Source organism: Anguilla rostrata, chromosome 18 (genome assembly GCF_018555375.3).
Source record: "Anguilla rostrata isolate EN2019 chromosome 18, ASM1855537v3, whole genome shotgun sequence".
NCBI lineage: Eukaryota > Metazoa > Chordata > Actinopteri > Anguilliformes > Anguillidae > Anguilla > Anguilla rostrata.
In genome coordinates this window covers 18,956,783-18,971,160 of record NC_057950.1, presented here as the reverse complement: position 1 = coordinate 18,971,160, position 14,378 = coordinate 18,956,783, and the positions used below count along the sequence as shown (strand labels likewise).

Genomic DNA, 14,378 nt, shown 5'->3' with positions numbered 1-14,378 from the left:
TCTTTATTCAGTCAAGTCTCTCTCAGTTTCCATGTCTCAGGGGTAGAAAAGAGTGCAAAATTCAGTCATTTCTAAATAAATTGAAATAACTTTTTAGAACACTTTCTGAGAGCCTTAACTGGGCCTCCACAGTCATGTAAATATGACTTATTACATTAGAAAAAATAATCACTCTTTCCCCACTTTTTCCTCCTCAGTCTAGAATACCCAATCATATTCATCAGCACTTATTGCCACAAACTTGACTACTGATTTGGAAGAGCGCAGACAATAATTCAGGGCCTGCACAGAGGTGAGACATGCTCTGTGTGGCTTAACACAGGCACTCATGCAAACACACACCAACTGTCATCCCAAGAGAAACCCTCCCTCCCTCCCTCCCTCGCTGGGAGCTGCTACAGAATTGTGCATTGCCTGACAAACACTAGACTTTGGGGCCCCATCACACACTGGAATAGTGCATTGACAGGATGAACTACCCAGCAGCACCAACCTGTTTGATTGCATTTTTAACAGATGTACTGGAACAAGATGGACATATGCAACAAGAGGCAATTGTCATTGCCAATAATTTTTTTGGAAAATAATTAATGAGTAGGTGAACATATAATTCCTTCATTCCAAATACATACATAATTATAACAAATCTGACATAATACCAACTAACACCGAAAGGCTGTGCGACCAGACAGCTTCTGCGTGTGCTTTTGCTGCCCTCTAGTGCAAAAAAATATGTCATAGGTCCTATTTCAACTACCACTATCGTTCATCCATCCATACCCGCTTACCCTGGGCAGGGTCATGGGGGGTGTTGGGAGCCTATCCCAGCATGCTTTGGGCCAATCTGTTGCAGGACACGCACACACATACACACACACACCATTCACTCATATACTTATACCTATGGGCAATTTAGACTCTCCAATTAGCCTACCTGCATGTCTTTGGACCGTGGGAGGAAAAAGAGTACCTGGAGGAAACCCACACGGACACAGGAAGAACATGCAAAGCCTTAACTTTAAGTGTATATCTGTCTTTGTCCTGAATTTGAATTAATCTTTTAAATTTTTAAAATGCATTATTTAAATGTAACTTCATTGCCTGTAGCGCTGATATTGCTTTGCCTACTTATACAGTAATCGTAGTAGTAGTAGCAGTAGTAGTAGTAGACAGTATGCAGTATGTAGACAGTAGACGACGCTGAAGTTGGCTCCCGATTCGCAGCTCGCAATGAGAAATCGCCAGTCTGCCTTAAATCAGTTGCGTTATGCGATTGTATCCTTTCACCTTCTTCCTTGCACTTTTATGAAGGCTGCAATGGTCAAAGGAGAAACTGAACAATGCTAGTAATGTGGCATAATGCCTTCCACCTAACCCTACATTTTGCCTCATTGGGCATCTTAAAAAGCTCAATACCACCAAACACTCCAGCAAATCGATACTACTCTCACTGACCACAGCAAGAAAGTCATATTACTACACAGGAAAGACAAAACTTTTAAACCTCACTCACACAATGGATATCACTGATGATTGACAACCTACAATTAGAAAAAAATGACTATACGGATTATTCCTCCAAATTGGTACGTTCTGTAAAAGCTGGGAAATGAAGGCTATGTGATGAAATGTGTCAGTTTTAATAATAAGGAATTCCTTTCTTCCATCTGGAGTTGCTGGCATTTCTTACCCTCTTTGCTGCTGACTCCTATCCCATAAAACTTGCCATTCTAGTGAACAGGCTCCAGACTTCAGGCCCCCTACTGGTTGGGTATGATGTAAAGTCAAATTAATGGCAGGAGTACAGTACATTTTTTTCCCCTGAAAGATAATGTTGTATCTTAAAATGACATCAAATGAGACTCATCAGTCCTTATGTTTAGTCTTTATGACATTTATTTTAGTTAAAGCAGTGTTGTTAGAAATAATTAATAACAAAAACAACAAAATATTTTTTCCCCCATTTAGAGATGTATAAAACAAGGCCAAAATGATCTGATTGTGCTGTTGTGTTCTGACAGTTCATTTGCCCTTCGCAATAATTTAAAATAATTTAAATAAAAAGAAACATTTTGTGGCATATTTGGATATTTGCAGAAAGAACATTGCTTTGTGTGAGGATGCGATGCATAGCTGGGGAAGAGTGTTTACATGAGTTTCGCATGGTTATGCCACATGAAGGAGTCATTGTTGAGCACTTTGGCCAGTTTCTCATTGAAAGGGGAGTAGAAATCTTGAAGGATCTCCTTGGTGACTGGAAGCATAGGCCCCAGGTTCTTGTCAGCAGGCCTCCTGGTGTTTGACACCGGACTTTGGGTGATCTCTGCCGCCTCCTGTTCCGTCAGAGGCCCTGAGATCGCACAGAACAAGGGCCGAAATAAATACAGTACACTGCATTAATACCACAGTACCTGCTTTATTAATTATTGTGTTATGATTAAAAGGTGCAAGGGAAGTGTTTTGCTCAAGCATTTAATTTCCTTCTCCTTCCACATGAAGCAGTTCTCAAAGTTCCATTTGAAATGGCTTCCCTCTGAAGAGGTGAAGCAGAGCTCTGGAAGATCACAGCTCTGGCCACAGCACTCACACGCATTGGCACCCTCTTTTACCCTCCGCCTCTTTTACCATCCCCCCAAAATATACATTTAATCTGCATTGCTGGGTACAGAATGTGGGAGCATATTGATAAATTCATATTAGTGTGGCCTGAAATCTCATATTTCAACCAGGCTCTTGCATGGTCTTCCTCTATTACTGCAGGCTTTTATATATCTCCATTGGGATCAATTAGAAATCAAACTGCGAGCCAGGCCTAATTGCCCAATCAGTGCCAGACCTCATTAATGCTTTTCGGGCCGAATGGAAGCAAATGCTCAAACATCTAGTTCAAAGCCTTCCCAGAAGACTGGAGGTTAACTTGTTATAGCAGCAAAGGGTGGACAAACTCAATATTAATGGCCGTAATTTTGGACGTCGAACGCCAGGTGTCCATATACTTTTGGCTATATACAGTATACAGACACAAGCTAAGCACAGCTTACTGCAAAAGAGAGGAAGAACTGCCTTCCATATGGCCCCAATGTGAGTCAGAAAGCAAAGCTTTGATTGGTGTGATCTTTCTAAGGCAGGAACACCAGTCAAGGGTCAAGACGTGTTGCTGCAAACCACACTGAGTGAAGACAGCCACAGACACTGACTGCATGTCCACTGCCGGCTGTATTACTGAATAATAATATGTGAAATCAGTGTTTATCAGATCATTCAACAGCATTTAAAGCAATGCGATCCAGGATCTGAAGAGAACTGTAAAGGTGTGCGGTGCCTACCCAATCTGAGGAAGTCGAAGACTGTGCGCATGGTGTATTCGCGATTGGAGGCGTGGTCTTCGAGCCGCAGGACTAAAATCTGATCCCTTCTGAAAACGCTCAGCCAGTCCAGGATGTACACAATGTACAATCCCACGTGCAATCTCACCTGGAAACAGAGAAGAGGTACGAGTATGACATTTTAGTGCTCAGATGAGTCTGTTTTTGGGTCTATAAAGAACTCCAGCATGCTTCATATGCAACATTCTGAAAACATTCATCTGTATGTAAATCATTATTCATGTCTTCATGATGTATAAGCAGAAGGATTTTTCCCCTCTGTGTCCTAGACACTACCGACTGCAGGACTGTGAAGCAGACAGGCCTACAGTGCAGGACTCCAGACATGGGTGCCGACAGACTTCGTGGTCTGTACCTGCATAGACAGTGTGGGGTTTGGGGTATTATAATGTTATATATATATGTGTGTGTGGATGGCAGTTGGTAAGCAGAGTGGCATGGTGGGGTTTTGGAGGCAGGGAGGATAAATGAGGAGAGAGGACCGGCCAGCTGCAGGATTAGGGGATACTGCCATGGTTTAGCGGGAGGGGGTCCAAGCTGCGGCACACTAGAACCTGTTCTACCCACTGAATCATGGGTGATGGAGTAGGTGGCCAACAGAGCTCAACAGAAGCAGACAGATTATGTCTGAGATCATGTCTCCACAGCTAAACTCCCTGGCACTGTCATATTGATTTCTGGTATTTCATGTCTATTCACTCAGTGGCCTGAAGAGGGCGCCAGCAACATGCCTAAACTCTAAAACTGCTATCAGGACACTCAGACTCAGTTTGAGCATGCTGAGGTCTGAGAGAGGTTTGGTACATTTCCACCACTCACAGCCATCGAATTTGCCTCGAGGAAGAGCCATATTTTATAATGATAGATATGTAAATTCTGCTGGTGCAATAACTACAGAAATAAACTGAAACATTGCATAATACGATGCACACTGACAATTTCTTTACACAGAAAAGTAGGCAGATATGCAGAAGGCACGCTGTCACACTATTCACATGAGTGTATGAGCAGACTGATTTTTAAATGGAAATGCTCAGAAGGGTTCAGGTGAAAATCTCAGGCAGGGTACTATATGAGGAAGCTCATTTGTAAAGAATCTCAGCTTAACATGTGCTAAACGCTACCGAAACATTGAGACAAGACATAAATTTAGCAGATGCTCTTATCTAGAGTGACTCAGAATGCAACAGAACTTAAGTTCATTCACCTTATAAACATGAACAACAGCGCCAGACCATCCAGAGTATGTGCTGCATCACTGAAGCACAAACGCAAGTTAACTATGCTAAGCACAATGCAGACCCTGTGGATAGCAGTGCAAAGCCAGTGTTGAAATGGGCTCGTCTGGCTCCAGTGGGCCAAACCTAAGCGAATGCGATTTGTTCCGCTTAATGGTTCTGCCCAGCAGGTGAAGCCCACAGGATATGGTGGTAATGCCATGATCTCCAGCGGTAGCATAAGGGCTGGTACCCCCAGGCTCTAGCGGCTGGACAGAGCTCTGCTCAGTGGGGGACAGTATGCAGAATCACACGTTCCAAAAAAAAAAAAAAACTTCCGCAAAGGATGAACTCATGTTTCCTTGCTCAAGCATTCTAAGATCATCCTCCTAGCTCCTCACTCCTATCTCCTTCAAGGAGCACTTGACGGCTTAGAATGTCCTCGAAGATGGCGGACCTCGATCAATTTCTAAGTCAGGCAAGGACCAAGGAGACGAGCACGGATAAAATACGTGATTGGACAAAGCCAAAGGCCTCCGTCCTTACCAGGCCCTGTTCATTAAAATGGGTTTCGATTAGACAGGCAGACAGAAGTGACGTAATCAGATTTTCTCACATATCTGATACGAGTCTCATTTTTTTTTCCTTAGTAGTCTAATCAGCAAATATTTATAATGACTGGTCAAATCAGATTTGTTGCCTCTCAAGTGGTTTTTTGGCCAATTGACAGTGCTAACTTCATTCCATTTCATTTCAACATTTCATGACAACTAAAAAACATGCTGATTGTCTAAATACACAAATCTGATCTGGAAAAATTATTGCGTGGATGGTCACTCAAAAAGGGCTCGGATTTGAAACAAAGCTAGGGTGTGGTTTCAAGGATAACATATTTTCAGGACCACATTTTGAAGGAATAATTAGAAGCAAAGACTCCTTGCTTTGCATTCAGAAAGTTTCGGTCTTTGCATCAGTATTCAAATGGCGAAACGCATGCTCATTTTATACTGCAACTAATGGTGTGAAAGAGCATTTTACTTCCACATTTTAAAAAACCAGTTTCAAGATGTGTATAGCTGGTTGCATAATAATTCAATATTTGATTTATGAGGTCTGACTGGTGAGAAAGGAGAAATAGCCAGAGGACACTGGCCTAGAATAATAATCCAGTAGGCATTTGGTACCTTCCTCACAGTGCAAGACGGAGCTCACCTCTTCCCAGCTCCAGCCATTAATTTACCTAAATGCGTTATTCTAATAAAAGTTTCCTTCCAAATGAAGCTCAGAGGTTTATCTCAGCTCAGTTTGGAATGGCAGTGTTTGATGTCAGCCAGTTTCCATGCGTGACGAGCCTCATTTCGCACAGCCGCAGAATCAAGTGATGCAAGTCGATGCACCTCAGTGTTATAATTACCATTTGTCCTTTGGAGAACAAATTAATTCAAATGTTTTTTTTTTTCCTTCACAAACACAGCGTGGCATATTCAGTGATAACCAAAATGAACCTGGTAGTGCGTGTGAAGAAAAAGTTTACAAAGTTAAGGACAAATGTTGATTGAATGCAAGACATACTGCCTCCCCCCAGAGTAAAATGGCAGCAGGCTGCCACTCTACACTATACAAAACGGAGAGAAAACAGTCACCCACTGACCCCCCCGCCTTTGTCCTTGGACTTGGCGGAGATTTGTCCGTTTGACCGGATTTGACCGTTCCATGCCAAGGCTAACAGCTGATACACCCCATGCCCCCTTCACAGAAGAAAACCGACCACAAAACTCCCTCCCTTCCCTGTTGAGACTGGGACCATCACAGCATTATCAGGATTGGGGTAATTCATACAGCGTCAGCCTCGTAAAACAGTTTCATTTTTAAAATAATTACCTCTCCCCTGAGACTAGAGAAAAGCTCTCAAAGTAAGGGAAGCATCCATTGGCTTTCTGATTGGCTGAGTCTCACTCTGCACTGGTTTGGTAGCAGGTGTAGCGGGTCAGGTGACAGTGCAGGTGGGGGTGGGGGGGTCTCACAGCCATGGTGTCATTCAGAGTTGTGATGTACATGCAGGTTAGGCAGCGGGTGTAGCAGGTGAGCCGGCCCCATTTTGTTTCAGGCGGATTGACGCACGGGCATTGCACTGAGGGTGCTGTTGTACACACAGGTTAGGTGCAGCTGGTCAGACAGCACGGCTTTGTGGGGGGGTGAGGTGGGGGGGGGTCACTCACAAGCATTGCGTGGTTCAGAGTGGTGTTGTACACACAGGAACGCACTGAGGCCTGTGCCAGACACCCCTCAAATAGCACCAGGGACTCTGAAACCCGCTCGTGGAAGTCCTCCGCCGATTTGTTGGCGATGCTGAAGTAGAGGTAGTCAGAGTAGAGCCTGAAAAAAACAAAGTCACAGACAAACAGGTCTGCAGACTGGCACTACTGTGTCACAGACAAACAGGTCTGCAGACTGGCACTACTGTGTCACAGACAAACAGGTCTGCAGACTGGCACTACTGTGTCACAGACAAACAGCTCTGTAAACTGGCACTACTGTGTCACAGACAAACAGCTCTGCAGACTGGCACTACTGTGTCACAGACAACCAGGTCTGTAAACTGGCACTACTGTGTGTATCACAGACAAACAGCTCTGAAGACTGACACTACTGTGTGTGTCACAGACAAACAGGTCTGTAGACTGGCACTGCTGTGTGTGTCACAGACAAACAGGTCTGTAGACTGGCACTACTGTGTCACAGACAAACAGGTCTGTAGACTGGCACTACTGTGTCACAGACAAACAGCTCTGTAGACTGGCACTACTGTGTCACAGACAAACAGGTCTGTAGACTGGCACTACTGTGTGTGTCACAGACAAACAGGTCTGTAGACTGGCACTACTGTGTCACAGACAAACAGGTCTGTAGACTGGCACTACTGTGTCACAGACAAACAGCTCTGTAGACTGGCACTACTGTGTCACAGACAAACAGCTCTGTAGACTGGCACTACTATGTCAGCACAAGAAATAAAGACCAATACCATGCCAGTGATCGTTCAGTCATGCTGCATTTAACATACTTGACACAGGAATGGCATAGGGTTTTAATGTTTAGAGCAGTGGTACTCAATCCTGGTCCTGGAGAGCTATGGCACAGCAATTGATGAGTTAAAACAGTTGATTACACTGCTAACAGAGGTCACTTGATGCCTTTGGTTTGAATCACTTGCTGATCTTAAGGCAAACGTGACAACCAGCAGAATCTGTGGTTTCCCAGGAGCAGAACTGAGCATCAGTAGTTTAGAGCATCATGTATCTCCACACTATGAAAACACAGCACATATCTAATCATTAATCCAGGTGTGTGATTCAATGCATGTAAGAATTCTCACCATTCAAATCAGATCAAAGCCATATTTTCTTTCTCTAGTCTCAAGTTAAAATGAAAAAAAGATTTGTAGATCAATCTGACCGTACTTTTGTATAATGTTTGTAGGCAAAACCAAGAAGTAAAATCTTAAAATACTGCAAACAACCTCCTAGGACCTCACCTTTTATCCATTTAACGACTGAAAAATAAACTCAACAATAAACTGCAGCCAGAGGCCCTACCTCTCCACAGGGTCCCGCAGCATCACAATGAACTTTGCTTCCGGCTGAACGGCGTGGACAAAGTCCTGGATCAGGAACGGTGGCTCCCCATCAGTGCCGTTGTCATAGAAATAGACCCAGGCTTTGTTGTCCCATAGTGTGGACGCGCTGGCCTCCCCTGTGGGTAGGATATAGATTTGATTCATTTGTTATTCTTTCCCTGTTGCTCCCGGTGGTGAATGCTCAATCATATTTACCAGTCGTGCTTAATGCTGCAACCTCCACTATCGATTTGGGAGAGCGCAGGCAGGCACGTATTCTTCTTTGTCCAAGAAATTGATGTTAAGTCGCTGCCTGTTTTCTCACCACAAGTTTTGCTGGCGAAGACATGAGTTCTAGGAAGACACTTCATGAGCAGCTTCTTCCAGCAGAGGGCACCAGTGAGTGGACCCGTTCACACACTGGAAAAGTGCCTTAAGAGGCACCAGACCAGGGGGCCCATCTAAATGCTAGAGCAGTGTCTTAACAGATACCAGACCATGGGGTCCATTCACTCACATTTACATTTGAATGCATAGTGAGTAATGTACCTTCCTCATTTTGTTACTGTGGTGCTCTCATACAGTAAAGGCATTAGCAGCCCATTGTGATACTGCGTACACTCTTCAATAAACCATATTTAAAAAATTGGCCTTCAGAGTCCCCGCCTCTAACCGACTATATTCAATGATATCATTAAAACAAACTCAGCTAACTCTCTCAATGTTCAGAGAACACCAGAGGAGGAGAAGGGTGTTCCGAGAGAGGAGATGAGGGGGGAAAAAATGTTTTCTCTTCTGAGAAAGCTTTCTGTGAGACTTGCACGCTCGCACGAATGGTGGATGAGCTGCTGCCTAATGTAATTAAACCACACGGCCTGTCGGCAGGCACCGTGCCCAGCGCCGACGCGTCAGCCTCCGGCCCGGCTTGCGACCGCCTCCCTCGCGGTAATGCGATTCACCAGCGCGGCTTTTAATTACCCGCCGCCTCCGACAAAGTGCCGCTCAGTCCATTACGCTGCATTACGCGCCAGGTTTGACTAATCGCCGCGGCTCCGCCATTAGCACCGCGGGCACACCTCCGCGCAAATACCGCCAACAACGACTGAAGCGTTTCCGTTTAATCGCTGAAGAAACAGTCCAATTTTTTCCATCGTTGTAGGTTTTTTTTTCTTCTTCCGCCTGTGTTTTCACCCATTTTTAGCTTATTATGCAGTCATTTGCTCTGGCAGCAGTGGATTTAACCTGTCGCTGCCTTAATCTTATTAAAGGGTAATTAGAAGCAGAAGCCTTGAGACACTCCGCTAATGCAGTCCATTTTTGCCCATTAGGAAATGTTTGTGTGGGATGAACAGAAGGTGATGTAATTTGCCAGGCTTGCTCCTGGTGATTCTCACACACCGCCAGGGCCAGGGGCCTAGGGCCTGGGTCCACCCCCCCTCCCCGTCCCCCAGGTACTGTGCCAACTACAGCCGCCCTCCCCCCCTCCCCACCTGCCATCCTCCTCATTAGATCAGCTACTTATTTACAGAGGGAGGGAGAGGGGGAGGGAGATGGATGAGCAGATAAAGAGAGAATGAGAGAGGGAGAGGAAAAGAGAGAAAGATAGGGACAGAGAAATAATGAGAAAAAGGGAAAGACAGAAGGTGATGAGAGAAAGGGAGAGAGGGAGAGAGCAACAGAGGGCAAGAGAGGACGAGAATTAGCAAAAAAAAAGTGAAATTGAATGAAAAAGGATTTGAAAGAGAGTGAGATAAAGAGGAAGAGATAAAGAGAAAGAGAGAAAGAAAGAGAGAGAGAGAGAGAGAGAGCAACAGCATATGCACAGCATGTGGTGAAACCTTTTTACACACATTGGAATGAGAAGACAGATATGATCATGTTCCTGAAACTACAGATATTATCATTTTAATCACATAACACATAAATGCATCAGTGAGACGGCAGTGAGACTGTGGATGGGGATAGTTAATAAGTCGTGTCATTGCTGGACTGAATAATTTGCAATATGCAGAAGTGTTGACATCGGTATTTGTCAAAATGTGTTGTTAGAATTTTGCCGGTCTAATTTTCTGTATGGATGTTGAAGATTGGGTAGTTCAAAGTGCTACGCCCTTTTTTTACAGGACTCTTTATCTCTGTCTGAATCTAAATTCAAACCAAAATATTCATTTCAGACAGGGCAGTGATTCTTGGATGAACTGAACCGTAAAAAATTGTGAACAGTGTTCTATTACTTCTATTAAAATCCATACAGCGTATTAAATGGGGAAAAAATTATCAACATAATGGACAACCTGAAATGAAATGTGGATCTTTTTTTATTTATTTATTTATTTTTTTTAAACGATCGGACTGTAATTACAGAGGGAAACGACTCCTCCTTTGGGAATATTTCAGCTGACAGAAGAAAACCAAAGTCCTGATTACAAAACTTTTTCCCCTAGCCCCTTTCCCACCACCCCCACCTTCAGAGTAACCCAGTTTGCTGATGATTTCCAATACCCCCTGCAGTCCAACAGCAGCCTAATCAGACAGCTACACTACCTGCCTGTTTTTAATGAAAAAACGGGACTTTTGTTCTCATGAGGGATTGAACTTGAATTACAGGTCACCTTCAGGGAGAAAGCGCTCATTGGCTACAGCAGGTGGGATGCTATTACATCACAATGCAGGGCACATTTCAGAAGCCCTTCCTGCTGAGAGACAGCCCAGCCTATGACATAGCTTCACTCAGGCCATGCCAAGAGTGTAAAATCTTTATTAAAGTAAAAACGACCCTCCCACACAGGCATCTGCAGCCACCCACTGTAGCCACAGTGACAGAGGCAGACAAATTCAAGGAAGTTCCAGAGTCTGTGGGTCAGTACTCCACCACGGCCTCCATAATGTGAAAAGAATTCACAGTCAAGGCACAACTGATCACAAGGCAATGATTAACACAGGTTGGCATTTTAAATGACATGACTTGACATGAGTATCATGTACAAATGAAATAAGATCACATCCTTGGAGGTAGAGGGCCAAAAGGTTTTTCCTAAACTGAGCATATCGTAACTAACCTGGCACACATTTAATGTGTGTATGCATTTTGCAAATGTAAACGTGGATCACAGTTTTTATTCTGCCACAGTTAACAGGGAAGACATTAAAAGCTGAATTCACTGAAGAGATACCATAAAATGTATTATTATTATTATTATTATCATTATTATCATTATTATTAGCAGTAGTAGTAGTAGTAGTAGTAGTAGTAGTATTCTCAGATGTGTTTTTGGCATGTAAACAGGCAAAAAGCATTAATTAAAAATGTTATCAGATACCTGTTATAATATTGCGTGAATTCTGGTTGCTAGAGGTATTTCCCGCCAAATGATCCTGGACCTGGAACGCCGTCATGTCGAAGAGATCCAGATAATCCTCCACTGGGTAGCGGTCATGGAAGCCATCGCTCATGCGCACAATACCTGAGGAGACAGGTAAATACAGGCCCAGGATTTGTCCCCAGAACTTTGTCCCGCAGATCAACCTCTTTGCTTGTTGAAATCCTTAATGCTCCACCTCCTATCTTCTATGTAAACCTCTTTGCCAGGTAACTGCTGTTAGAGGAACTTAGGCAAACAGTGAGAGAAATCCTTTGCCCTGTTCTCTTTTAATTCAAGCATATACTCACTGTACCTCTAAGTACTACACCACTACATGCAAAACCATGGATCCAGTCGCGACAATTACAGTAATTCCTCTGCCAAAGTATACAAAATCATACATGCTGGTTTGAGCATGACTCAGACGAACAGAGCAGGCTCACATTCCATTGTGTAATCACATAAAAAACTATTTCAAGCTATGATGAATACCATAGGGTTTAAACTGGGTGCACTGCTTTTAGTTAGATGCTCAGCATAAGACAACATTTGTTCTGGTAGATTTTGTTGATGATGAAGACAATGACATACATTAAATTAAAGACGTGGAGTGGTAATCATAATAAGCTTCTAATCCTAATGAAACCTCTCACCAAGAATGTATAGTACTTGGAGCATAAAACTGTACAGCAGTTTGAAAGGACATTTCAGGCTTAAATATATATTTCGGCATTTACAAAAGCTTATCTCAGTACATGAACATAAAGCTTATGAACTAATGTTTACACTATGACTATCTGAAGAGTAATATCTCTCAAGTAAAGCCATGCACATCACAGTAACCGACAATCACGCACAGTCCTTAAGCTTTTAAACAACATATTAAGACACCTGTTGAGATAAATGTAAAAACAAAAGTTAAAAAAAAAATGATATCTTGAGAATTTATCAGTGAAGGAAAATACAGACCTATGTACCTGACCAGCAGACATGAAAATGTAATGGATCATACAAACACTATGAATTACTATGGCTGAGCTGAAAAAGTGTCTGCACTGCAGTAAGATTTATGGCTTCTGTAGGCCTAGATTTGGGGAGGGTGCCAAGGCTAATGTTTACGAAAGATACGTGAGCGTCATTCCAATCCAGGTTGTTCAGGCTTACACTGGATATGCTTGCTGGAGAAATGACCCAAAATGGTGTTCCTTGGCAAAATATCCGCAAGCACATATGAGGAAAATCAAGAGCTGATTGGCCAAGTCCTGCCTGAAGTTGCCCTGATGTAAGGTTTAAAGAATTATGGGAGATCGAAGAGTCATGCAGTGCAACCCTGGGCTGACAATAGCTGTACACCTGTACAATGGCTGGAACAAAGACTGGAACACACTGGATCAAAACTTACATGACATTTTCACGACTCAAATGCACCTCCATCTCAGGTATTTTAAGTACTCATAAGAACATAAATTCGAGATTTATTATACAGTAAATGTACTGTAACAGGAACACTGGATTAATTCCTACTTGTATTGAAACAGAAACAATAGGTATGCAGCCTATTCTGTATGGTAGATGAATATTATGTACTAACGGGGGCAAGGATAATCATTTTGGTGGCTGTGGCTAAGGCTTCCCCACAGTGACCCATCTTTTCTTCAGGCTTTTGAACATCAGTCTGCAGGTTAGAATGGCTGTTCTCACCACAGCAAAGTTTATATCTGCAGAAATCTCTCCACACTACAGTTCTGAAATTCTGTAAAACGCACAAATGATATGGATTGTATTACCACTGCAAATTTCTAGTGATAAGATGGGGCTATTCATACCAGACTGACTTAACCCTGAGGTAATACTGTAATATATAAAATAATGAACTTAATGGGAATGAGAATGAGATTCTGTAAAAATCCATCATCGATGGAGACATTATCCTCTCTGAAAATTCACTGTTTCTCAGAACAGAGAGCAGTAATTTACACAGTTTCTGTGTCTCCTTACAGCTCTCACTGTGCCTGACATTAAATTAGTCCTATAAAGTAAGCGCTCTGCGTTTATGAGTCCAGTGAGTGTGATTTGACACCTACACTACATTTTTTTGAGTAAGTGCTGAAACATAATTCAATTAAGTTCAGTCGATGAGCAAAAGTGCTCCACCACAAGTTTCAAATTAGGGTAATTGCTACAGTCATGACAATACTTGTTTAAATCAAACAAGTTTTCTGGAGGTTATAAAGGCAATTTATCAAAAAAAGAGATGATTCAACAGTTTTCAATGCCTGGGCAAAATCACTATGAAATTTAAATTAAACCATTTAAAAAGGCAAACACGGGCTTTTAATGAGTACTAATGTGAAATACTCTGAAGAGAGATTAGCGACAGAAAGGACCATTTTCACCACTCAGAACCACAGCTGAGAGAATGATCCAATTTCAGCAAACTGAAAGATTAATTTCCTCAGAGGTGCAACCAAACTGCACAGCAAAATGCACTGTGCTAATTCAACTACAACAGTTTACAGTTTACAGTCCAACAAAGATCAAAGGTACTCCATCATTCTATCAGAGTTCTTTTAACATGAAACATTTTGCCGTGTGAAAATGCTTCAACCTGTTACCTCAGTAACATTAAATCTTTTTGGGATGCTGAATGTGATATAAAACTCCATTATTTTGCCATGTAGTTTTAATAATAATAATAATAATAATATTATATTTTATAATACTTGATAAGTAGACTATTTACATTATTTATTGATTATTTACACCCTTCTTTTTTGACATTGCCAACAACATGGGA

General features: G+C 42.6%; 1 protein-coding gene across 7 annotated transcripts in view; it reads right to left on the bottom strand.

Moving 5' to 3' along the window:
* Window positions 1-1,873: 1,873 nt before the first annotated feature.
* LOC135245294 (carbohydrate sulfotransferase 15-like) overlaps window positions 1,874-14,378 on the bottom strand; it is a 78,761-nt gene continuing 66,256 nt past the window's right edge. For all 7 annotated transcript variants that reach the window (XM_064318260.1, XM_064318259.1, XM_064318258.1 and 4 more), the window contains 5 exons: window positions 11,540-11,683; window positions 8,200-8,356; window positions 6,823-6,979; window positions 3,327-3,474; window positions 1,874-2,350 (listed from right to left, as the gene is read on the bottom strand). In XM_064318260.1, coding sequence (XP_064174330.1) covers window positions 2,148-2,350; window positions 3,327-3,474; window positions 6,823-6,979; window positions 8,200-8,356; window positions 11,540-11,683 — 809 coding nt within the window. In that variant the 3' untranslated portion in view covers window positions 1,874-2,147. The remainder of the gene's footprint in view (window positions 2,351-3,326; window positions 3,475-6,822; window positions 6,980-8,199; window positions 8,357-11,539; window positions 11,684-14,378) is intronic.